Genomic DNA, 27,600 nt, shown 5'->3' on the forward strand with positions numbered 1-27,600 from the left:
GCAGCTCTAGGGTAACCATATGGAAAGGAGGACAGGGCTCCTGTATCTTTAACAGTTGTATTGAAAAGGGAATTTCACCAGATGTCCTTTGTATGCATGCAGCATCTGGGGTAATCCCCTCTTCATCACAGCACTTAAAGTTGCAGGAGCCCTGCTCTCTTTTGTATCTGGTCAAGAGAGCAGGGCTCCTGCAACTTTAACTGTTGTGATAAAGAGGGAATTTCACCAGGTACTGCATGTATACAAATGACACCTGCTGAAATTCCCTTTTCTATACAACTGTTAATGATACATAGGAGCCCTGTCCTCCTTTCCATGTGGTCACCCTATGCAACTCGTACCACTTCCAGGCACCAACTGTCAATAGAACCTCAGTGAGAAAGAGAATCCCATAGTACAGTACAATATGAAGGCTGCAGCACTCACGCTCCCTTGGAGGAGTGTCACTGAGAGGGGTGGGCTGGGCCTATTAAAAAATAAGAATTTTAACATTGCAGCTGTACAAACATATCCTTCCACATTCATTTGGTCAGAATTGAAGTCACTGTTTTCAATGCCACAGTTTGCATTATTTCTTCTCTCTAAAGAGAATTCTGTAGGTGAAGAAATCTTTAAAATTTCAAAACTGACACAGTTACATTCTGGTAATCTCCAACATATATACAGTATATAAATATATTTATATATTTATGTACACAAAAAGGGTTAAACATTATAAACAAAACCAGCTTAGGATGTACAAAAATAGCCACTTTGATGAGGACATGCAGATACACTATGAGTCAAATCAAGTTTAAGAAGCATCTCTGAGTTGTGTTTTCTTAAATATAAATTTCAGCTCACATAGATTTTAAAGCAGGTTTATCAAGAAAGTCATCTATCCTAGTAAAGGTATAAAATCTATTAATAAACACTAAGTATTATTAGCTGAACTCATATACAGTGCTTTTAGGTAATAGAGTTTCAAGTATTTTTCTCTTTTCATAAAAGTCTAGATACTTCCGCATTCAGCTCAACTAGTACTTCTTTGAACAGGTAGGGCCATAATTCTGAAACCACTCAGGAATAAACGATTTTAGAATCACAGCCTTTAGGGGACAATTAGGAGTCAAAGGGGTGTGTGAGAATGCTAAGGAAGATGGCTTTCCCCTATATTGTGCCTGCAATGCTGTATATGCTGGTGTTCATGGGTCCCTGATCCTATAACCACTGAAATCAGTTGCAAAACACCCTTTTGCTATTTTTTTAAGGCCAGGAGGAAAGCACCCAGATTTAGAATTCTTGCTCAGCAATGTCTATAGGTTGGAATATACTTAAGAGTGAAATGAGACATACATTCAAAGTATGCTTGGCATACAGCAAATAAATATTTAAACCACTTCCCATCACACGTTAGAACGTCTGTCTGTCTGTCTTTATCCTTACAGAGCCTGACTGTGCAGCTGAGTGCAAGAATCACAATGAAGGAGGCCACACAGAACGGATAAAATATACTTGGTCTGGAACTTTAGGCTCTGTGGGGTGTGCAGGTATAGGCATAATCCACTGTGCACTGACCCACACAATAGGAAATCTCACTGAAGGAGATCTGGCGCAGACTATTCCTGTTTACCTGGTGGTGCTGTGGCTACAATGTTCTTCCCTTCCCACTCAGCACTGCCTGGAAAGCATGATGACTTTTTCAAACAGTTTTTCCAAACACTTCAGTTTCTATTCATGTTCCAAAACCAGAACTTGCACTTGGCATCAGAAAGTTCCTAGTCTTTCAACAACAGACAAAGGTTTTCTTTGTGGGAAGGGGAAAGGACTTAACAGGCGTGGGAAATGAGAACTGAATTGTTTGTTTCCAAATTTAGCTTCACCTGTTTATGTTCCATGCATATACCATGAATCCAGGGTTTCCCAGCTGCACACTACATTTTAGCCAATATTCCCAGAATGTAGATCTACCTAAAGAAAGCTCTACTTGGCCCATACATTGTAAAATATCCCAAAATGAATACTGGATAATATAGAATAGCCATCCTGCCTCTATCGTTTCATAAATAGTCCTAGTTCTAACTGCAAGAATGTTAAGTGCACTGTTGAAATTGGAACAGAAGCCCTTGGTTAATTGTTTATACAGCCGTCACAATTAACTGCAGATTGAGGAGTCACAAAGGGCTCATTTACTTTCTGATCTTCCTTCATGGATGCAGCCTGGTCTGAAATTGAAGAGAAGGACAGTTGGTCATGTTCTACTATATGCACTTGGTCCTCTTCCTTGTCTTTCTTCACATAAAACATTTTCCTAAACTTTTTGAGTTCATGAAGTTCACAGAAAGTCTCTAGAACCACCAACATTGCAATGAGGCCCAGCAACAGGTAACCTAGGAAGGAATAACAACAGTGCTTGAAATACGAGCTGCTAAAATGTGTCTTGCAGTCCTCTAAATCAGAAATGACTCAAAAATGGAAAACCTGATGCAAGTCAAAAGAGCAAGCAGGAAGATTATCTAGAAAAAAGACTTCTATGCAATTTGGCATCAATTTACAATGTATATGATTAGGCACAAAGAAACATTTAAACCACCAGAAAATCATGGTCAATTATGAAACAATTTGTTAGGGTAATCGGGTATGAGTGGAACAGGAAAGGTTAATAGAGTATAGGTGAAGACATGTTGATGACAAATGGTGGTCAATGTATTCCCAAGTTACTTATTGTTTTATTTGTTAGAAAAAGCAATAAAAAATATTAGAAAAAGAAAAGAAATGACTCCAAAGTGCAAAGAAATGACTCCAAAGTGCATATGCTTTGAGTCAAAATTTGTTGCTACTCATACCATATGTGGAAGTATATCTATATAGGACAGATGTGTAGACCACAGCCTTATGTCCCCTTTGGTAATTGCCCAATTATGTATTTATTGATAATATTTATAATATTTGCAATTTCTTTATATTTGCATCTTGCCCTTTCTCCAAAGAAATCAGAGTGGTGTAGACTGAGGGTTAGTGATATGCCAAAGTCACCCAGTGTGCCTTTTAATAACAAACGAAATACATGTGAAAACACCAGCAAAATCGGGGCCAGCGTTCGCTACAGAACATAATAAAGAGGCTCCTTGCAGATAGAAAACCACTTTGGCAGTTGGGACAGGAAGCTGTATCCCAAACCTGGGAAACTGGCTGAAATATACTAGCCGAATACCTACTTTAAAAAGCAAGGGACAGTAACATCTAGTGGTATTGGCAATTTGTAAATACCTACCTAGTATCTCTAAGTGTTTATATAGTATATGTGACCACTGAGGAAGACCCTCCATTAGTGTCGAAACGCATTTGGTCTGTTTTTTTAAAAAAAAACACCTTGACTTTGAGTTTTTAATGGGTTCCTAGTATTTGTTAATGTGTTTTTAATGTGTTCTTAAATGTCAGACAACATAGCCCTACAGTGGCAATATACTTCTTTTCTGCACTAGTGAAACTTATTAATGTATTAAAAGGCTTTTATAATACTTATCCACTTTTGTAGTATATGTGAACATGGATAGTGATACGATCCGCCCCTTTCTCTTACTTTATTGTCTTTACTTTAAGGGGCCCGGATAGCTCTTTTGCTTACCCTTTGGCAATTGCCCAATTATGTATTTATTGATAATATTTATAATATTTGCAATTTCTATTTGCATCTTGCCCTTTCTCCAAAGAAATCAGAGTGGTGTAGACTGAGGGTTAGTGATATGCCAAAGTCACCCAGTGTGCTTGATAGCTAACCAGGGATTTGAACCTGGATTTAGCGACACCCTGAAAAATTGCTGCATTCTAATTACTACACTACACTGGTTCAGTGTTTAAGAGCTCTGGGCTTCACTGTCATGTTTTCTGCACACTGTTGCTACAAAATCATCCACTTCTCTTGGTATGTCATCCTGGCTGAAAAGCCTGCCCAAGATAGGGTCAGAAGTGCAAAGTACACAATAAGCACAAATGCATATAATGGGCATGTCTACACCAGTCAATATCCTGGGGATCATCCTGGGATCAACCCTGTGCATCCATATGACGCACAGGGGATCCCAGGAGCAGGGAGGGATGTTCCCTCCATTTCCCCGGGATATGTTGGGACACTTTTAGCCTGGTTTTTCCCACAGTCTCAGGATCATCCTGAGACCGCGGGGGTGTGGGCGCCTGTCCTGGTTTCATCCTGACTACTCACGAGTAAACACGACAAGGCAGGAACCGGGCAAGGAGCTCTTCAGGTGCTCCATGTCCATCAGGGGTGGGGTGAGGGGAGCGGGATTGGCTGTTGTTTTTTGTTTTTTTACTTTTTCGTCAGAGCATATGAGCGCTCATCTTCTGTAAAAAAATAAAATAAATGGGTTCCTCCCAGGATGTCGTGTGCACTTCTGTACAAAGGGGAGGATCTTGCATATTATGAGATCCTTCCCCCTCCCTCCCCTGGTCTAGACGTGCCCAATGAAGAATTGAAAACTATGTTGGGAGACAGAAACTGAGTGGGGAGTGCTGGGAGGTAAGAGGGAGCTGACTCTACCCTTTCCTCGCCAGCCTCTGTTACCCTTGTAAACATACATTTTGAACCCCATTGGGGGAGGGGAGAAATCAGCTTATGGGATGGATTTGAGAGTTGTTTTCTGCTACTCCTCCACTCAACTGCAGAATTCCAAGGCTGCTTTTCTTTTCTACTATAAAAAAGTGGGTTTTGTTATATATGTGAATTTAACACGTGGTTTGCCTGTAGGCAGACGGAGCAAGTTACTGTTACAAATAAGGAATGAGGATTGGAGGCTATTGCTGCCACCAAAAGACTTATGGGGCCAAGAAAGAATATGTGTAGTGGTTCCAGACCATAGCATATGAAGGCAGCATAGAAAGGAAGCAATTGCTCAAAACATTCCCCAATTCTTTTACTATTTGGGAAGTCCTGTCTCAGGAAGGTTTGTGCAAAAAATAGAAGGTACCCCTGCCTAATGGGTGAATCATAAGATCATATGAGTAGCCCTGCTGGATCAGACCAGTGGTCCATCTAATCCAGCATCCTGCTTCCCCAGTAGCCAACCAGGCATCTCCACAAAACCTACAAGCAGGACATGCAGTCAGTACCCTCTCCTGTTTGACCACAGCACCTGAGTTTTTAAAGGTATACTGTTTGTGAACCTGGAGCACCATGTAGTTAAAATTGCTAGTGGCCATTAATAGAACACCCTCCTTGGATTTGTCTAACTGTTTTTAATGCCATCAAAGCTTGCATCTTGTGGTTGTGAATTCTGTAATGTGTTGTGTGAAGCAGTGCTTCCTTTGGTTTGTTCTGAACTGACACCCCATCAGTCTCATTCCTTGGAGGGAAAGTACTCCAATCCTCTCAATTCAGTTGCTTTTTGTGCCCTTACTAGTGCTATAATATCCTTTTGACACTGGCCAACCAGAAGTTTACTTAGGTCCAAAACAGACAACTACATATTTTTTTCATTTCTATTCTTGAGTAGGTGCAGAGGGGCTGATGCAGATCTTAAAAACTCCCTACCTACCCATCTATTTTAGGGACTCAAAATGGACTGGGGTTTTTGCATTTAATCTGGAGTAAAAATGAAAATGGAAAAGACGTAACTGCTTGACACAGTTTTAAAATAATAGATTCATTTATACATTGATAACAATAGATCTATAGAAAGGCAAGTGGTCCTTAAAGTTTTGATCCAGAACTTGTTTGCATCAGCATCTGAATGACTGCCTTTTCTTGAGACTCTGCCAGAACTATAAGGAACACTTTCCGTAACCATCAGGATTTTGTAATTTTAGTGAACCACCCAGAGAGATTTATCTATTGTGTGGTATAGAAATGAAATAAATAAATGAATAAATCAAATAAATACAGCTGAAATACATATTCATTCCACACTTTTAAAAAATGCACACTTAATAGGAATTTGGGAACGGTTTTAAAGATCTACTTTGGATTTTTCTTTATCGGTTGCTATATGATCAGCTTCTCTGATTACAAGTCATTGAGAAAGAACATACCACAAAACACAGCTCTGAAAAATTCTCAGCAATCTTATTTGTACAGCTACTTTGCTACTCACATGTAATTCCTATTTTATACAGCTCTCTGAATTTTTGGTTATAACCTTCTCCTGGAACATAGTCACCAAGGCCAATGGTGCTCAGAGAAATGAAGCAAAAGTAAAAAGATTCCAAAAAGTTCCAATCATCTTCAAGGACAGAAAATATCGCTGCTGGGATAAAGAAAAAGCACGAGACGGTAACAAAGCCCAGAATTACTGCATGGATGATGGCAACTATCTGCTTTGACCAACCCCAGCGAATGTGGAAATACAGCACTGGCCGCCTGGTGACGTAGACTATGATGCGTTGCACCACTGCTGTCAGGAAAAGCAGTGTAAAAGGGATTCCAATGACAGAATAGATGATACAGAAGGCCTTTCCTCCATCTGACAAAGGCACTGTGTGACCATAACCTGCAACATCAGCAAGAAGAATAAAAGTGAGGCTTGGAGAAATGGGCTCATTTCATATTCTTTATCACAAGGCAGCATTAGGTTGGTACAGGTGATTATATGAACTAGTAGTTAAAGATGTGGAGTACTTTTAACATACTTTAACAACATTTTATACTTTGTTAAAGATCATTCATATGTGTCATTATTATTATTATTATTATTATTATTATTATTATTATTATCTCTTTCTCGCTCATGGCAGTTTTTCTAGACGGACATGAAGGGCTTCAGGAATTTCCTGACAATTGAGCATAACTTCCTCCTCCTCCTCCTGCCTTTTCTCCAAAACTGGGACTCAAGGCGGTTTTACAAATTAAAACATGTACAGTTAAAACAAATAGATATACAAAAATTAACACAATAATTAAACAAGCTACAATATTGAAACACTTAAAACATTTAAAATAATAATAATAATAACAACAACAACAACTCCAATATATAAACAGTGCATTAGCAGAAGTCCAGACTACTCCCCAAAGGCCAGCCGGAACAAAAAAGTTTTAGCCTGCCTCCGGAAACACACTAGGGATGGAACCAGTCTAGATTCCCTGGGAAGGGAGTTCCAGACCCCGGGGCTGCCACCGAGAAGGCCCTCCCCCATGTTCCCTGTGATGGTGGTGGGACTGAGTGAAGGGCCTCCTCTACTGCTGGGAGTAGTGCTGGAGAACAATGCCGCACAACCAGATGATTCTTTGACATTTCTAGAAGGCCCTCACACATTTGAAACTGATGAGAACTTTATCTCCTCAGCAGTGGGAGGAGCTTTGATGAAGACACACTGTATACTGCAGCCAGTATTTCTAATGTGACTACTCACACTTCTCAAATTCAGCCTTTCTTAATATGTATGTTGGGGAAATAACAGATGGGCATCTGCAACCTACCAAAAATAGCTGTTGGGGGAAAATCCAGTCATTTCAGTGTGGTCTAGTGGTTCATTTTTCCATTCCCTCACCTTACCCCCACACTTTGACAAACACTGACAATTAATTGACAAAGTCAGGAATATTTGGGATATTACATTGCAAGCGCTATAAGACATACATAGGATCACCACCACAATTGCTGAAAGACAACATAGTACATTTGGCAATGTGAGTTCCCAAATTATGTCCTGGGTGTTACAGCCAAAATATTAATTTCCTCTGCAGACTCTGAACAACAGCATGAATATAAGTGCGCTGCAACTCATGTTCCATTTAAGTAACTTCTCATATTTTTTTAATGAGAGCTGTAAAAAAAATATTACAATGCTAGGTGATCTTTAGCTCCAATGTTCAAAATGAATTGTAGCTATAATTCTCTAATAAGTTAATGGAATTTCAAGGATAGTTCTTCTCTGAAATTGAATTAAGACAGAAAAGTTGGAACAAAAGTTGGTTTTACCTGTGCAATTTTTTTCAATAAGTATTGTTATGGATCCCTCTGGTATCCCAGATCGTGGGTAGCAAAAGCAAGCTCATGCTTGCTCTCATCTGGGTGTCAAGACATGGACTTAGCAGCTCTGTGTCAGAGGTGGGATCCTTGAGGTTTAGCATATTCTTGTTTTGTTAGATTGATTTAATCCAGGGGTGCAGAACCTCTGGCCAAGTGGCCAAATCTGTCCCACCGGGATTTCCTGGATTGTCATGTCCCCTTCCCTTGGCCTACCATCCTTGATCAGTCAAGTGTTTGGTGGTTTCCCCCATTCTAAAAATGCCTCTCCTAAAACTTCGTTATTGGCATTAAGAGCTCTGACCTAAAATACGCTGATATTTTGGGCTCTGACCGTTTTTCCTTCAGTCCCGCCCACCACTGGAATTCAGCCCTCCAAGAGTTTCTCCCACATTCAAGATCACAGTGTGCTATAAATAGGAAGCAGGTGCATTCCTGCTTAAACCTGACTAGAACCTGGCAGACTAATAAGAAAATTTTAGGGATGTGCAACGCCTCAGGTCCAAACCCAGAGTCTGAGCTGAAGGGGGTCAATTTGGCCTGCTTTGGACAAATCCAGAGCAGTACTGGATTGGGCTGAGGTACCCCAGAGTGGAGTGGAATGGGTCCAAAAGCTTTGGAACGCCTTGGTCCAAATTGGGGGGGGGGAAAGCCCATTGGACTCCCTCCCCCTCTCCTTGCACTTCTCAAGGTTTACATATTTACAACAGTTCTCAATGCTCACAGGAATTTCTGCCAGTATGTAACAGCTACAATGAACACTTCTCAATGTCACCCTTGCTAGATGTCATTTAAATACTGACTATATTCAGGTAACTCTTCATCACTCTTAGAGAATATATTGGGTTTCAAAATGTCAGGATAGATAGACCCCAAGCTGTTTAGGACTAATTATATGCCTCAGATTAGATACTGCATAGCAAGAGAAACTATGAAGTTTCATTTGTATAAATGAATATATTAAGTAAAATAATTTTTGTTGCATAGATTTGTAAATGTCAGCTACAACACCAGAGAAAAATATATGTTCACTTTTATCCAAAATAGAAATTATAGGTAGGTAGGAGAAAGACAAGTCCAATCTTAATATTGTATGATTTCAAGCTTGCTTTCCCTGCTCAGCCTGCACAATATATGAGCTCAGCAGGCAAAGTCAGCTGAGGATGAACTATTAAATCATTTCTATGTGGGTGTCTAATTAACAAATCCATATGAAAACATGCACTCCAGTCACAGATAAGAAACTGAAGAGGGGGTAAAGCCGTAGAATGGCTGTGACCTCAGCAATTTCTTTAAGCATGCTAGATAAAAGGCCCAAAGGAGATCGCTACCTTGTTGTGGTGGTGGAACTTGAGCACCTCAAGGACGCCATGAGCTAAACTGTGAAGGGACACCCAAGACGGGAAGGTCATGGTAGAGAAGTCAGACTAAATACGATTCCTGGGGAAGGTAACGGCAACCCACCCCAGTATTCTTGCCGGGAAAACTAAATGGATCAGTACAACCAGAGATATGTCGGTATACCATCGGAAGATGGGACTCCCAGGTCGGAAGATGGTCAAAATGCTACTGGGGAGGAACAAAGGATAAGTTCAACTAGCCCCAGATGTGATGATGCAGCTAGCTCAAAGCCAAAAGGATGGCTAGTGGTCGACGGTGCTGGTGGTGAACGATGAATCCGATGTTCTAAAGATCAACACACCATAGGAACCTGGAATGTAAGATCTATGAGTCAGGGAAAAATGGATGTGGTTATTGGTGAGATGTCAAGATTAAATATAGATATTTTGGGTGTCAGTGAACTGAAATGGACTGGAATGGGCCACTTCACATCAGATCACCACCAGATCTACGACTGTGGACAAGTGGACCACAGAAGAAATGGAGTAGCCTTCATAATTAATAATAAAGTGGCTAAAGCAGTGCTTGGATACAATCCAAAAAACGATAGAATGATCTCAATTTGAATTCAGGGTAAGTCATTTAACATCACAGTGATCCAAATATACGCCCCAACCACAGATGCTGAAGAAGCAGAAGTAGATCAGTTCTATGAGGATCTGCAGCACCTACTGGATAATACGCCAAAAAGAGATGTTATTTTCATTACAGGAGACTGGAACGCTAAGGTGGGTAGTCAAATGACATTTGGAATTGCAGGTAAGCATGGTCTAGGAGAACAAAATGAAGCGGGACATAGGCTGATAGAATTTTGTCCGGACAACTCACTGTGCATAACAAACGCTCTCTTCCAACAACCTAAAAGACGGTTTTATACATGGACTTCACTAGATGGTTGACACCGAAATCAGATTGACTACATCCTTTCCAGCCAAAGGTGGCGGACATCTATACAGTTGGTGAAAACAAGACCTGGAGCTAACTGTAGTTCAGATAACGAATTTCTTATTGCACAATTTAGAATAGGGAATAGAGAATAGGGAAAGAGAATAAAGAGAATAGGGAAAACCCACAGATCAGTTAGCTATGAGTTCACTAATTTTCCTAATGAATATGCAGTGGAGGTGAAGAATAGATTTAAGGGACTAGATTTAGTAGATAGGGTCCCGGAAGAACTATGGACAGAAGTTTGCAACATTGTCCAAGAGGTGGCAACAAAAAACATCCCAAAGAAAAAGAAAACCAAGAAGGCAAGATGGCTGTCTGCTGAGACACTGGAAGTAGCCCAAGAAAGAAGGAAAGCAAAAGGCAACAGTGATAGGGGGAGATATGCCCAATTAAATGCAAAATTCCAGAGGTTAGCCAGAAGAGATAAGGAATTATTTTTAAACAAGCAATGCGCAGAAGTGGAAGAAAACAATAGAATAGGAAGGACAAGAGACCTCTTCCAGAAAATTAGAAACATCGGAGGCAAATTCCAGGCAAAAATGGGTATGATCAAAAACAAAGATGGCAAGGACCTAACAAAAACAGAAGAGATCAAGAAAAGGTAGCAAGAATATATGGAATATCTGTATAGGAAGGATAATAATATCAGGGATAGCTCAGATGGTGTGGTCAGTGAGTTAGAGCCAGACATCCTGAAGAGTGAGGTTGAATGGGCCTTAAGAAGCATTGCTAATAACAAGGCACCAGGAGACGACGGCATCCCAGCCGAACTGTTTAAAATCTTGCAAGATGATGCTGTCAAGGTGATGCATGCCATATGCAAGCAAATTTGGAAAACACAAGAATGGCCATCAGATTGGAAAAAATCAACTTATATCCCCATACCAAAAAAGGGAAACACTAAAGAATGTTAAAACTATCGGACAGTGGCACTTATTTCACATGCCAGTAAGGTAATGCTCAAGATCCTGCAAGGTAGACTCCAGCAATTCATGGAGCGAGAATTGCCAGATGTACAAGCTGGGTTTAGAAAAGGCAGAGGAACTAGAGACCAAATTGCCAATATCCGCTGGATAATGGAGAAAGCCAGGGAGTTCCAGAAAAACATCTATTTCTGTTTTATTGACTATTCTAAAGCCTTTGACTGTGTGGATCATAACAAACTGTGGCAAGTTCTTGGTGGTATGGGGATACCAAGTCATCTTGTCTGCCTCCTGAGGAATCTGTATAACGAACAAGTACAACGGTAAGAACAGACCACGGAACAATGGACTGGTTTAACATTGGGAAAGGAGTACGGTAGGGTTGTATACTCTCACCTTACCTATTCAACTTGTATGCAGAACACTTCATGCAACGTGCTGGGCTTGATGAATCCAAGGCTGGAGTTAAAATTGTGGGAAGAAACATTAACAATCTCAGATATGCAGATGATACTACTTTGATGGCCGAAAGCAAGGAGGAGCTGAGGAGCCTTATGACGAAGGTGAAAGAAGAAAGTGCAAAAGCTGGGTTGCAGTTAAACCTCAAAAAAACCAAGATTATGGCAACCAGCTTGATTGACAACTGGCAAATAGAGGGAGAAAACGTGGAGGCAGTGACAGACTTTGTATTTCTGGGTGCAAAGATTACTGCAGACGCTGACTGCAGCCAGGAAATCAGAAGACATTTACTTCTTGGGAGGAGAGCAATGACAAATCTTGATAAAATAGTTTAGAGCAGAGACATCACACTGACAACAAAGGTCCGCATAGTTAAAGCAATGGCATTCCTCGTAGTAACCTATGGCTGCGAGAGCAGGACCATAAGGAAGGCTGAGCGAAGGAAGATAGATGCTTTTGAACTGTGGTGTTGGAGGAAAATTCTGAGAGTGCCTTGGACTGCAAGAAGATCAAACCAGTCCATACTCCAGGAAATAAAGCCAGACTGCTTACTTGAGGGAATGATATTAAAGGCAAAACTGAAGTACTTTGGCCACATAATGAAAAGACAGGATACCCTGGAGAAGAGGCTGATGCTAGGGAAAGTGGAAGGCAAAAGGAAGAGGGGCCGACCAAGGGCAAGATGGATGGATAATATTCTGGAGGTGACGGACTCGACCTTGGGGGAGCTAGGGGTGGCGACAGCCGGCAGAAAGCTCTGGCGTGGGCTGGTCCATGAAGTCATGAAGAGTCGGAAGCGACTGAACAAATAAACAACAACAAACAAACCAAAGGTGCTCTGTGCCTTCTATATATGCAAAAATGGTGAGTGTGCTGATTTTTCAAACCTCGTCTATGCTTAGTGTGCTACCCTTTGCATAAAACACTTTTGCAATTGTTCATTATAACCCTATTATATATTGCAAAGACTTTCTACAGATAGATCGTATCCATAACCACTCCTTTCAGTGACAGTACTATCTTAAGTGGCAGGTCTGAGGTAAAAAGCTGTAGTCTTAAAAATGCTTACTTCAAAAGTAATGTAACTATTCTGGAATATATGTAGAGTTGCCAACTTTGTATGAGCCCTGCTCCAAAGAAGCCTTTAACATACAGAAACTAAAGCAGACCAATGTTTTTTCCACCACTCCATCTGTATGCCATGAATATGTTCACCTAATATCTGCATTTTAAGGAACACAGCTTTAAGTTGCCTAATAAAAACAAGCATATCACCATGAACCCCAGGTTTGGCCTTCTGAAAGCAAAATGTAATGCTTTACTTATAAGCTGATTGAAATCCTTCAGGGATTAAATCAGATTCATATTTTCTAAAAGTAGGAATACAGGAATGGACTTGAGAAAGCAGTCAAATGGTGCTAAAGTTTATTAGTCTTGTTTCTGGGCATCAGAATTTTGAATAACAAAAAGATAAATTAAAGTAAGTTCTTTGCAAATATAACATTCTTCCCCACAAAGTCGACTTTACTTTCCAACATTTCAAATTAAATCTAGAAAAAAGAAATACATTTTTGCCCAACAAAAACTAATAACTATGGCGGAAGAAGCAAAATCAGACTTATGAAGGTTCCGTTGAGAATTCCGGCTAGAAAACTACCAATTTACTCATTTATTGGCTTACCTACCTGCTAGGCAACAAACAAGCAAAACCTGCTATCAGGGGGATGCTCCCACTAACAAGCTAGGAATGTTGCCTGGCACACCTAAATCAATAAAGAACAGTTAACTACAATTTTATTTACAAGGAGTATAAAAGTGCTCTAAAGTGGGCTGGATACTTTCCAGTCAACTTGAAAGTTCCAAGATGAACTGTTTATTTCAGTTTGCAGCCTGCTCTATCCTGAGGACTCAGGGTGTGCAACGTTTAACACAAAAATATTACAATAAAATTTACCAACTTAAACAAAAATAGTCTGCAAATGCTTCAGGAAGATGTTCTTGTCTTTTGACCAATCACATCAGGGTCCCAATCTTAGTTTTGTTTCCTACTGGCTACAAAAAAAATCACATGAATTAAGCTATTCATTAGCAGCATTTATCTTGTCTAATACAGATATAAAGGCATATGGAAAGTTGAGTGTTTCTTTGAGACAGGAAGATGGCTTTATTAATGCTATGCTTCTTCATCTTCTGTAAGAGCATTTACAAATGTGCATCTATTTTTAATGCTCATCCTAATTAATCTAAGCTCTTGAAAAACATTGTTTATTCCTAGTGCACTGTGGCGATTGCCAGCTGTGGTGATAGCTACTGCGGAGTGGAGCACCTGTGCAGGATGGTGACTCAGCCTGGGAAGAACAAATGTCAGGTGCAATTAATCCAGAACAGGCTTCTGACACTGGGATATGACATCTGTCACCTGCCCACAAGCAGTATGATTCAGTTGACAGCTTGACAGTAATACATTGCCATCTACTGATATATTTAATAAATCAAGCATCTAACAAGTCTGGAATACGTTATGTAGCCTGGGCAAATTATTTCTCCCCATTAGAGGAACATCAAAAAACCTGCAGGACATAAAATGCATAAAATGCACAAGGAAGAGCGGGGGGAAATGGAACACAAATTGCTTTTCTCTCTAAACCAGCACTACTTTGACTTTAGTATCATGAAAAGGAAATAAGACAACCAAAAGCTGCTGCTGCTAGCCAGCACTGTCAAGCAATTTAAAGGAAAAACCCAAGAGTGTCAAGTGAAAGAAGGCAAAAGGTACAGCCCTACTTCCCCAACATGGAGGCTGGTGCGTCGAGGCTACTGTTGTGCTGGGAGTGCAACAAAGAACACATTCTTTCCCTTGGGACATCTAAGGGCCTTGCTAGACGAGGGTTTAGCCTGGTGCGAGGCCCGGGCTCCCTGCTGTGCGTGCAGATGATACACAGAGGATCCCAGGGTCAGGCCGGGCTAAACCCTCCCTTGACCTGGGATAACCAGATCCACTTGTGGCCCGGTTTTTCCGCAGCCCTGGGCTGAGCCCGGGGGTGCGGAAAGTCTAGCTGGTTCCGCAGCGAGTAGCCGGGAGAAACCGCGCACTGGGCGCGGTCCATAGGAGCGCTGTGCCCATCGGGCTGGGGGCGAGAGAATCACGGGGGGGAGTGATGGGGGCCAGGGGGGAAAGAGCGGACCCAGCAGGAGAGATGGGGGGTGAAAGAGTGGAGCCAGGGTGGGGAGATCGTGGCCGGGGTGGTGGTGGAGGGGGCATCGGACATGGCGAGCGGGGGCGGCGAGCGGACCGGCGAGCGGACAGGTCGAGCGAGCGGGCGAGCAAGCAGGCGAGCAGGTGGGGCAAGGGGGGGCATCATGCATTGTGGGGGGGAAATCGGGGGAGCGGGGAACCCTTTATTTTTTTAAAAAAAACACTTACCTTTTCGTTGGTGCGCTCCTGCGCACATGGCCCCTTTAACTGTTTTTAAAAAATGGAGGACGCGACGGGGCTTTCCTTTCCCCGTCACATCTGATGTCTGGATAGGCGCAATGGCCGGTGCTAATTGTAGCACGGGCTCGCCGCGCATGAAGGCCGGATTCAAAGGTAGGTCTAGCAAGGCCCTTAGTCTCATGGACACACACTATAAATATATGAAGGGGGCTGGGCCACTCAATATCTAGGGGGAAACTGGTGAGTGGGGTTAGGAAGAGTATGTTGGGTCAGTGGCACACCCTGTTTTCTTTCAATGATAGCAATCTTTGTAGGTGCTTTAACAAGTAACTACAGCAACCATCTCCAAGCTGGTGCCCTTCAGATATGTTGGATCACAATTCTCAGCAATGGCCATACTGGCTGGGAATTATGGTAGTTGCAACTCCCAGATATTTGGAGGATACCAGATTGGGAAAGGCTGAGCTACAGCTTTAGTAGATTAACTGGTGGGGTATTGGGGGCAGTTTTAATTGATGAAGGCATGTTTAATTGGCAGGACTGATAATTAAAGGCATAGTTGTTGATTTTTAAAGGCCATTTTGGTTCTGGTATGTGTTTTGCAAAAGGCAATGAAACAGAAATTATGGAATACAGTCTATTTCTCACAATGCATGGCACGTTTTGTTTTTTAAATGTTAAGTGTTCACAATATTTCCTTCAATATCTAAAAAAAAAAAACCCACCTGGTTTTGGAAATAGATTTAAGGTCCAAGCTAGACATGATTAATTTATTCATCTGTCTACTATATTCAGTGAGAGGGAGTTTCTAAGGCCCTTCCTACACCTGCCTTTTTCCCTGGGATCGTCCCGGGATCATCCCTGTGCATCCAAATGACACACAGGATCAGGCAGGGACATCCCTCCATTTTCCTGGGATAATCCTTAGGTATAAAAAGGGCCATGGCGTGTGAACCTTCAGCTATTGGATGGTATAGAAATGAATGAATTATAATAAAATAATATTTTTTTATAATAAAACATGCTCATACATGAGGGAAGCCTTTGCCAGAACCCTCCCTGCACTCCTCATCTCTTGAGCACTTTTGACCTCAGCCCAGCTCATTTCTGGTCTCACACTGAGTCTGGGAGAAAAGTGACAACGCATGGAGAGATAAGGCAGGTGAGGAGGCAAGGTTCATTTCCCCTTCTACATGCATTTTTTTTTCTTTTTTTGGACAGACAAGACCTATCCTTTCCCCTGTTTGATACATGAATGGTAAAAATGTATGAAGAATGAATATGGTAACTCATGTCACATCTAGTTTGGACTGAACTTTATTAAGTCAGATAATTAATCAATTAAACAGAACTCTAGTTCATATAGATGTATTTTATATATAGGAAAGTAGAAAAGAGAAGCTCTTTTCATTTGGGTCAGTGACTTGATGGGAACACTCGCTGGCTTATTCACTTGAGTCAGTACCTAATGCTGTCAACACACGAGCGGGACCTACTACTAGTGCAACAGGAAGCTAGTGGTTCTTTAAGCAATTGGAAATGAACAGAAATATTCATTTCCTTAATGGGGCAGATCAGTGGAACTCACAGAAAGGAGTTCTGCTGACCTGTCCCATTCTAAAAGCAAGCATTTCTACTTGTTTCTGAGTTGCTTTAGGAAGTACTAGTTCCTACTGAGTTAGTATCCTGTGGGCACAATGGAACAAGCAGAGGTGTAGCAGCAGTATCGGACACTGCCCTTGGGCTCAAAATCATTGTAAAATTGTAAAGCCTGTTTCATGCATGGTGCAGAGAAAACCTAGGGTTTGCTAGTGAGATAAACGCAACAGGGATATGCATTTTTATGATAAATAACTGAGCTTATTGGGGGGGGGGGTCACCCTTATGGATTTTTTTCTTATGGTTTTTCATACTCCTTGGAGTTTGCTGATATTTCCCTATTTTATGTGGATGGTGTGATCTTGGCTACATTCACAGGAAAGTTTGAATCAGTATTAGAAGAAATGATAATTCAGATGCAGTATCACAACAGTGTTTAATGACTTTGGTTTACTTCTAATCTGATTACTGGTATTTTTAGAGTAGCAGTATGCAACTGGCAGCCGGGCAACCTCATCTGAACTCCCAGAGCTTCTTATCTGGTCCAAAGGTCTTCATCCCACTATTATGAACCACCACCATTCTTTGATCTTTGCCCATGTCTTTGATTGTGTAGGAGTGAGTCAGTGGTTGAAGCTAATGTTACTGACTCTTCATCCTTAGCTGAATTAAAAATATATCCCTTTTTAAGGTGCCAACCTGGGTTTTAAGGTTCATTATAACAGCATGTATCTGGACTGTTGGCATTGCATATAGTCCAGATATAGGAACATAGGAAGCTGCCTTATTGTGAGTCAGACCATTGGTCCATCTCACCCAGTGTTGTTAACACTGGTGGTAACAGTTTTATGGGGTTGCAGGCAATTCTTTCCCAGCTTTAACTGGAGGTGCTGGGGATTGAACATGGGACCTTCTACATGTGAAGCAGGTACTTTACCACTGAGCTGCAGCTTCTCCTTTCTATTTGCAGTGATATCATGACATTTCAGTCCAGGAGTCTGTCTTTCTGTATTTTGGTTATAGCTCTTAAACGCAATTTACGGCACAAAGTTATCTTTAAAGTCTAAGGATCTGGTCCAAGAATTGTATATTAATTGAAATATGGATTTAAAATGTCTCCTTTTGTTGTTTGCTAAATAACTAACAGCTCTTAGCTAAAAGATTTGGACTCCTATATCCTCCTGAAAGCCTAGTTTTACAGAGAAACTTTTCATCATGTGTAACCAGTGTACAACCAATCTATAGTATTTATCTGAGGCCAGATCTACACCTTGTGTCAAATAATTATGAATATAGAATAAAAAGCAGGAAATAATACTGTTAAAACAATATATGGAATGTGGATTGTGTCCAACAGTTATCAGTGCATTTCAATACAGCTATAAAACAGTAGTGAGTCACCAATCAGTGGCCATATGGATATTAATCTTATGTTTTAAGGCTACAATCCCATGTATACTTAGCAGGGAGAAAGCCTATTGAACAAAGTGGGATTTAATTCTGAGTAAGCATCCATAGGATTCTCCTGCATGAGTTCAAGGAGGATGTCATCACCTTAATTTTAGGAGAGAAAACATACATTACAAAAGGTTTGAAAAGATTACATGTCTTATGCCTCAAGACTGGGATGGGGAATGTGTGGCCCTCCAGATGTTGTTAGACTGCAACTCCAATCAGACCTTGCCAACATAGCCAATGATGAGGAATTATTAGAGTTGTAGTTCACATCTTGAGGGCCAGATATTCCCCATCCCTGCCTTAAAATATGTCTCTGCATAAAAAGCTGACAGACAGTTCTATGAATAGAAATATTACAGCCATGCCCAGGAACTCATATATCAGAATTTCCTTCTGACTGGGTTTATGTAAACAGAACAGAGCTACCCTTTGACCAAAATGCCACATAAGAAACATGGGTGTGTAACTAACTACTAGGCATGGGAAAACAGAATGGAATGGATGTATTACTGTCTCAATAAGCTTCATTAATTAATACTTGGGAATTCTTTATACATCACAGTATGAAAAATATGAACGTCTAGTTCAGTGTTTTTCAAACTTATAGGCTGGGACCCTCTAGTGGGTTTCAGCCGACCCTCAGCTGGGTCCCAGTGCTTCAGACTGCCTAGTGCTTCTTTGCTTGACCATCCTGTGCCATGGTTGGACCAAGCACACTGCATAAGTAGGTGCGGAAGTAGTGGGTGGTTAGAGAGCAAGGCTAATATTTTCAATAATCACATTTTTTTTTAACAAAACTGGGAATAAAGAGAGAGGGAATAGGTGATGGAAGTTGTTTTAGGAGGAAGAGATGAAAGCAACTGGCAGTTTGTGGGGGGATAAGTTAGAAGTTAAGTGTGAAAAGGGAAGGGGAGAAGAAATGATAGATGAGTAAGAATATCTTGAAAGATGTGTGTGTGGTGGTGAAGGTGATGGAGTCCTTCTTAGAGCCTCTGAATCAGTAAATTCTGCCTGAAATGGGGAGGCTCAGTAACGTTACCTCCAGAGCCAGTGGCTGGTTCACACAATCAAAAAAGCCACCATGGTTTATTTAAGCCACGGTGGGCTGCCATGTGGGCTGGCAGCCATCATGAATATTCAAGGTGTATCTTATCATGTTGTCCAAACCCAGGTGGCGGGTGCTGTGCAATGCTTAAAGAACCCTCACATAACCTGTTCTAGGATTATACAAGGGTTGTTTAAACCTGGCAAACCCCCACAAACCTGGTTTGGATGATACAACAGCATGTGGCTTGAAAATTCAAAAAACGCCTGGCACACACCACAGCTGACCATTTCTTAAACAAGCCATGGTAAGCTGCTGTGATTGTGCAAAATGGCTCAATGTCTACTTAACTGAAAGCTGAATTATGGAACTCCCTGCTACAAGGAAACAGCTGTGACAAAAAATCTGGCAATTTCCAAAGAGGAATTATATATCAATATAAAATGATATCAGTTTTTGCCAGGTGATTATGCCAAACTCTGCCTCCATCTGCCACCATTTTGTGACTGGTGAGCCTCAGTCATTTTCTGTTCTCTCAAGTGGGCCTTTGAGGTAGAAAGTTTGAGAACCCCAACTCTAGTTTACATCTATTTGTGCTACAACTACCACGACTTTCTAAGCTACTAACTTAAAGCAACTTCTGCATGTGTGATTTGGTGCTATACAATACGGTGACCATATGAAAAGGAGGACAGGGTTCCTGTATCTTTAACAGTTCTATTGAAAAGGGAATTTCAGCAGGTGTCATTTGTATATATGGAGAACCTGGTGAAATTCCCTCTTCAACACAACAGTTAAAGCTGCAGGTGCCCTGCCCTCTTTTAAATCTGGTCACTCTAGTATAGCTCCTTCACCTTTAACTGTTGTGATTGAGAGAGAATTTCACCAGGTTCTCCATATATACAAATGACACCTGCTGAAATTCCCTTTTCTATGCAATTGTTAAAGATACAGGAGCCCTGTCCTGCTTTTCATATGGTCACCCTATATACAATTACATGTTCTATTTTGTAAAGATTTGCTATCTATAAACAAAATATGCACTCAGCTATTACAACTGCAGCTGCTTCACCATCTTTCCCCCCAATAATCATGCTGGGTCCCACAACAATAATGCACTGTCCACATCATTTTGCAATGATCAAACTCAAAAAGAAATTAATTTCTACAATAAAATATTTGATACCACCAGAAATATGTATCCCCTACCCCTTGTCACCATTGTTATTTCAATGTGCCAACACAGCACATTCTGTATGATGATACCACCACATATTTTTTATTTTTAATAAGTAATATTATTAATCGCAATATAATAAAGCTCTGTAAAAATTGCTATCAAGAAACAATACAGGGAACTTATGAGATTCGGTTCCTTTCAGATACATATTAATGCCAGAGACATTTTGAGTTAGTAAATATTTTTGTAGAGTAGTAACTTTGGTGAATTTAATTGCAAATTAGTATTAATGATCAAAAAGGGAGCAGAGTACTACGTGTTTAATATCCTCCTTTTTGAAGAAAACACAAAGAAATCAAAACTAACTTTAATGCAAGTGGTTTGCACTCCCATGTTTTAAAACTTCACTCCTATAATCAGCTGAGGTACAAGGAAAAATGTTAAGTGCTTTCTAAGAAGGTTGTCCTGTTCACAACATCACAGAGCCCTGTGAAGTATAATTTGAAAGTCTAAGTTCTCACTTTGAACACTAGTGATTTGTGAGTCAGTTTTTAAGGCATCTCACGTTTATGAAAAGAAACCTTGTTAAAATGTTTCAATGACTCACTTTCCTGCACATTTAATTAGCACTCTGAATCCACCCATGCGTAGTTCACCTCACCCCGCCCCAGTTTCCTTTAGAGCAGTATTTTCAACATTCCTATTTTGTACTACAGGAGATATTTTTAAAAAATCTGGTGAAGTTGTTCCCCACATTTTAATTATTCTTATGACAGCTATTTTTCTTTTCAACCTTTTACTTTACTATTTTAAACTTTGGCAGCACATGCTAATCAGACAAAATTTTAAAAAATGCTGTGAAACTACCAACCCACAATGCCAGAAAGTTATAAGTAAAACAGTATCCTATGCTAGGCAAAATGATGTAAAGCTATTATCCTTTCCCCCAGCTTCCCTAAAGAAAATTCTTTGCTACACTGATTTGTGAAGCCTTGATCCTATATTTTGTTGTTGTTGTAGTAGTACAAGACAGCATAAAACTGGACTTCTGTACTCATTCATTCTTTTCCTCTAGCAGTTTCTAGAATAGCTAAGCAATCATCCACAACCTGTTGCCCTCCAAGCGTGGTGAGACTACAATTAGTATCATCCCCAGCCAGCATGGCTGAGCTAAGGACTTCCTGCCTTGAAGAATCCTCTTGGGTGGACCTGTGCTGCTTAAAATCTGTTTCCCAGCACTAGTGTTTAACTGTCTATAAATACATTTTAACTTGGTGTTTTAAATTTGTAATTTTGCATTGCTGCTGTTTTTATCTGGTTGAGCTTTTATATTGTATTTTATATTATGGTTTTATACTGTTGTTTTATATTCAAACTTTGAATGTTTTTAATTTTTGTAAACCGCCCAGAGAGCTCCGGCTATTGGGTGGTATAGAAATGTAATAAATAAATAAATAAATAAATAAATAGTGCAGTAATGCTAAGAGATGCTGCCCCATGCAGAGTTGTGTTGCCAGTGGCTGGGTTCACATAACACGGTAACCTATCACGGATTATCGTAATGTCTGAATGCAGTGCATTTTCCACAGGGTGTTTTTTTAAAACATTTTGTCTGAAAGCAGTATGCTTTCTGCAGGATGGGTTATCGTGTTGTCTGAACACAGCGTGTTTTTCGCATAATGGCTTGTTAACCATGCAGTGGTTTATTTTTCTTGAACAAGCCACCTTGAGAACCCATGAACACATGCTGCGTTCAGACAACATGATGAACTACAGTTCAACAACAACCCACATTGGGTGGGTTAGCATGTTGTGTGAACCCACCCAGTGTCAGGGGAAAGAGACATTTTGAACTAATACCTTGGATGGAAACCTCTGCTCTGCTAACTCTGTTCTTGGTTCACCATTTCTGAGATTGTCTGGAATACAATGTGTTTGAGACTAAAGTGTACTAGTATCATCTTCAATTCATCATAAACAAACAGCAAATACAGATGCTTAAGGGCCTATCAATTGGAAAATGAATTTGGGCCATTCAAAATTATAGTGGTGGTTTCTACGTACTTGGAGGGCTCCCTACATTTGAGATTAAAAACTTAATTTATAAATTTATATTATTATTATTATTATTGTTATTATTATTTTATATTATTATTATTTTTAAAACAAACACATGCGATTTCATGATTTTCCAGAATATCGAGGTGTCAGTTATGGGTGGAAGGAGAAGAAACTGGAAGGGGAATTGGTCTATTCAAGCCCCTAGTCACTTATAATAAGTATCCTGGGAGGGATTAGTGTTGGGCGAATGCATCCCCTAACCTGTAATACAGGGGCATTTTCCTTTCCCACTCTCAAAACCTCTTCCCCCTGCTATATAAAATGCTCAAGTTTGGAGAAGGAAGTTGCACAGCACATCAAGGGATGAGGGGGGCAGGATGTACTCCCCCCCCCCTCATCTCTTACACTCTCTTCACTTGAAAGGCTGGAAGAGAACTACAAGGCTTCTTTTCCAGGCTGGCTGGGGACCTGAATTGGAGCACTTGTCTCAAGGGATGTGGATAATATTGCAACATTTTATTGCAGGACCCAGTTATCCATAAAGTGGGAACATAAATGTGAGCTCTAGTGGCAAAGTGAGGAAATAACATAACATTGTCTGCACAACATTTACCCCTTAATAGCATTCCTACACCACAATATTTAGTAGGGGTGTGCAAAGTGGGTCTTCTCTGCCTTGAAATTCAATGTGAAGCACTGTAGAGGTGATTCTCTGCCTCAATTTTGGAGTGGCTCCCCTCTCTTTGCCTCATAGAATTACCCATCGAAGAACCGTTCAGAATTTGGGTAACCGGTATTAACAGAAATGCTTATGGCTCCCTCATTTTTAAAGCTAAAGAGATAAAACTTTGCACAGCAATAGCTCAAGGAGAGCTTTAGCCCCACCAAGTTTGAATCAGATCAGTTCATGCTTTGATTTTTTAGGAATTTTTAAATGGAAATTAACAAAAATGCTTACATCTGTGTAATTTTTATAGATAAAGAGATGAAACATGGCAATGTGTCAGCTCTTAAGGACGGTTTTAGCCACACCAAGTTTGAATCAGATCCATTAATGCCTTTATTTTTTTAGGATTTTTTTTAAAAATCCCCACTCCAGCCTTCTCCAACCTGGTGCCCTCCAGATCTATTGGACGGACACCCCCCTCCCCATTCTTGCACTGGAAGTCCAGCCACTGAAATAAAGAGCCTGCTTGTGTCTGACTCAGGTGTAGAAGCTTTCTCACTCACCATGCCAGCCAGCCAGCCAGCCCAGCAGCACTTTCTCACTGTGGAAATGTGGATGATTGACTTCTTTGAGTCTGCGCAGAAACGTGCTCCCTCTCTGCCTCCCCCTGCCCCACAGCCAGAATCAGCAGTCAGTTAGTTTCCCACTCCCCCAAACACTGTGATTCGAGGAGAACATGGTCAAGGACATCTGTGGCTATTCCTAATTGGCTAGCCACAGATGTCAATATCAAAGCTACCCCTCACCCCCTCAGCATCTTCCAAATATGGAGATATTCAATTTAGACACACACACACACACACACAGAGCAGGATAATTCCAGACACTTTAGAAGCTCCGATTGGGCACGTCTCCACTCTGATATTAATTGCTGGGTTTGGAAGCAGCCAATCTCTGCTCTGGAAGACCAAATGCTCTGTGGATGATCACGGTTACCAGATAATTCTGGGACGTGTGTGTGCACACCCCTAATATTTAGTATAGTACAGTTCTTAAAAAAACAATAATACAAAACACACCATAAATTAAACCAATCCTGGAGTAGCCTAAAATGTAATGCAGTAACAAGTCTTCGATATCAACATGAAAAGGAATAGCTAAAGCTGAGAAAGTAACAAACAATGAGAGAACAGCTGTTCTGTGCAACTGAAAAGTGATACTCCAAGCTTCATACCATGGCAATGTCCAACAAACATGAAGTAGCTTTGAAAAGAAACTAAAACAATTTGGGCTTAGACGTGATTTTTTTTTAAAAAAAACTTAACTCATGTCATTCATGCTTCTTGGAATATGCAGAGTGATTTCACAATATTTTATGCAGTTGTAAACTCACTGACTTCAGCAGGACTGCTAACAAGACAATATTCTATCTGTGAACAATGACTGTATTCAGAATGAAGAAAAATATAGATTCAGGATGAAAGAATTCAAACTTAACTGGACAGTTTAGGACTCAGGACTAAGTAACATCATATATTTAAAACTCTGAAATCCACTGCACGCAGTCAGGTAGCTACAGAGACACAATCTACCCATATTGCAAGTATACAATGAATTAGTTATGGGTGTGCTTATCCCCTCAGCCATACATGATGAGCAATCGGTTTTTCCATTGTAACAGGAAATATAATACCCACTTGTCCTCACCAGGTCACCTTATTCGGAAAGCGAAAGAGATGTGGTAGCAAGCATGCATCCTCTCAGCTATCTCATTAGCATTGTGACTACTCTCTGCCTTTGAGGAGAATTGCAAAATTTATGTCCTCATTCTGCAGAAATTAGGCTTCTGAATTTTCCTGTTCTGCCAGTTAAGAAAACTGAAAACATTTAAACTAAACAAACTTCCATCAACTTCTCTGTTGTAACAAAACATTTACTTTGGATGTTTTACTAAGCTTCTCTATGCAGAACATAATGGATGGCAAACTTGCTGTCCCAAGGCCAAAATCTGATCACAGTCAGAGAGCTTTAAAAGTTTAAATGGAAATCAGAGGCACTAGAGACAAGCATCAAAAGTTTGTGCTCCTCTTTCAAGGTTTGAAAATAAAGCTCTGCAACATTAAGAAAGAAGGAGGGATGGAACAGAAGAAAGAAAGAAAGAAAGAAAAAGAAATACTTGCTCACACACCTCTTTCCCCCACACTTTTTAAGCCATCCGAGTGAGACCTCTGGAAATATATTCAGAACCCCTCAAGAAGCATGGTTCAAATAATATAAAAGACCTTTTGGTACAGCATGACAGTGATTCCCAAGATTATCAACAGTGGGTCCTTTAGTGCCAATTGTAAAGAGATCCCGAAAAACCTGCATTATAGCTCTTTGTAGAAATTATTCCTGAATTCAACCCACAACTCTCATTCAATCACTGTTAGAACTTACCTGGGAGTGAGCCCCAGTGAACAAAGCAAGACTTACTTCTGAGTAAACATGCAGAGGATTGCATTGTAAGTTTCAATATCAAACCACTTTCCTAATGCTACTTAACACCACAATCCTACATTTCTTATGTAAATGGTTATAAGTTCCACCAATACAAATGAGATTGTCTCCTGAATAACTGTGTTTAGGACTGGGCTCCAATAATATACTAACCTTTGCACTTAACATTAGCTGTGAAATCATCATTGACACCAAGAGTTCATTATATTTTCACCAATAACACTAACAGTGAAAGTGGGCAGTATCTAATACTACCACTGAGCTACTTCTGATTCTGTTGCACTAGAGGGATCCACTGCCAATGCAATAGGGAGTCAGTGTTTCCTCATATAACTCCAGAAACAAGTGGAAACGTTCATTTCCAGATAGGGTCAGGTCAGTGAACTTCCTTTCTGTGAGCTCTGCTGACCTGTCTCAATCCAGAATCGGGTGTTTCCGCTCTTTCCAGATGATTTACGAACTGCTAGGTCCCCAGTGTGCTACCAGTGAATCCCACTGGCACACAGACAGCATAGGATTCTGTCCATCATGTTTACTTAGAAGTAAGGCCTTCTGCATTCACTGGGGATTACTCCTTGAAAAGTGTATTCAGGATTACACTCTAAAAGCACCTTTGTGTGTCTTCATAAGTCATCTTTAAATAAGGAACAAAAATCAAACACACATTTTAGACACTGTAAGCGTTACAGTCATGTTACTGCAGACTGGCTTACACAAAAAACTGTATGTATGACAAGGCCCTTTGAATGTTTCTCACACTATCTCTGCACATTATCAGTGTGGAAGAGAACCATTTTTAAACTGGATGTACAATCCAGCCCAGCCTGGGGAGGTTTTATACTTGCATTGTATTCCAATGTAAGTAAAATCCCATTTAAACCTCATATATGAATCCTCCCTAGGACCCTGCCCTGCGCTCTGTTTCTTTCTTTTGTAACTCTATCCCATGATTAATTTCTAAACAAAGAGGGGCTGGAGAGGAGGAATAAGTGAGAGCCATTTAAAGTGCCATGGATGAAATGCCTGCTATACCACAGGAATTCCTAGGGTTGGTTCCTTGGTGATGAAGGAAAGACGCATTGTGCGGTCCCCTTGATCACCGCTTCGCATAGTCAAGGTCTCAGCCCAAGTACTGAAAACAGACTCAGGAAAACAGACCCTGCAGTTTCCCAGCGCCAGGCTGGAGTTCTGCAGAGAGGGAAGGAGCAGCCGTGGGATAGAGGGAACAAGGATTACACGAGGAGGGCACCGGCCAGGGGAGGGTGGAGGAAGAGACGGTGCTCTTTGTAAAGCGAGAGGTCCCGGGGCTCAGCCCTGCCTGAGCGTCCCCTACCCCCACCCCGGCCTCTTCCCTTGGAGCCATGAAGAGTAGCCTCGCTCTCCACCGCTATGGGAAAAGGCACTCCGCAGCGGCGCAAAGGCACTTGCTCCTTCCCGAGGTTCCCGGGCTCAGCCCGGAGGGAGGCCCCAAGGCGCGCAGTCGCGACGGAGGAGCGGGCGGCCCACTTGGCCTGCGGGACCAGGACTCGCGGACGAAGGCGCCACGGAAAGGCGCGCCGCCGAGGCCTGGGCTGAGGCCCGCCGCGTGTCGCCTCGGCCGCCCTTACCCGTGGTGGAGAGCACGGTGCTGGCGAAGAAGAGCGCCGAGGTGAAGTCCCAGTTCCAGTTGCCCGAGGCGTTGCTCAACACCGACACGCCGTAGTTGCTGGCCTCGAGCACGCGCGCCAGGAAGCCCTCGAGCTGCTGCTCCGACAGGCACTGGTGCTCCTCCACGAAGCGCCGCTTCAGCTTGCGCAGCTCCTGGCGCAGCAGGTCCTCATAAGGCAGCTCCACCGACGAGAAGACCACGGCGCCGAAGACCAGGTAGAGCAGGTAGCCCAGCACCAGCAAGCCGAAGCACCAGGCGGAGCGGTGCCGCTCCACCAGCCGCACGCACGAGCTGCCCGCCAGCGACTGCAGCATC

The 27,600-nt window shown here is 41.4% G+C and overlaps 1 protein-coding gene across 1 annotated transcript; it reads right to left on the reverse strand.

Annotated features, from left to right (window-relative positions):
• Positions 1 to 334: 334 nt before the first annotated feature.
• Positions 335 to 27,600, reverse strand: KCNK1 (potassium two pore domain channel subfamily K member 1). Its single transcript, XM_063124367.1, has 3 exons — positions 27,245 to 27,600; positions 6,087 to 6,482; positions 335 to 2,369 (listed from the first exon to the last, which is right to left on the reverse strand). Exons 1-3 carry the CDS (start codon positions 27,597 to 27,599, stop codon positions 2,110 to 2,112), a joined length of 1,011 nt encoding a protein of 336 aa, XP_062980437.1. The 5' UTR covers position 27,600; the 3' UTR covers positions 335 to 2,109.

Source organism: Elgaria multicarinata, chromosome 4 (assembly GCF_023053635.1).
Source record: "Elgaria multicarinata webbii isolate HBS135686 ecotype San Diego chromosome 4, rElgMul1.1.pri, whole genome shotgun sequence".
Classification (NCBI taxonomy): Eukaryota; Metazoa; Chordata; class Lepidosauria; order Squamata; family Anguidae; genus Elgaria; species Elgaria multicarinata.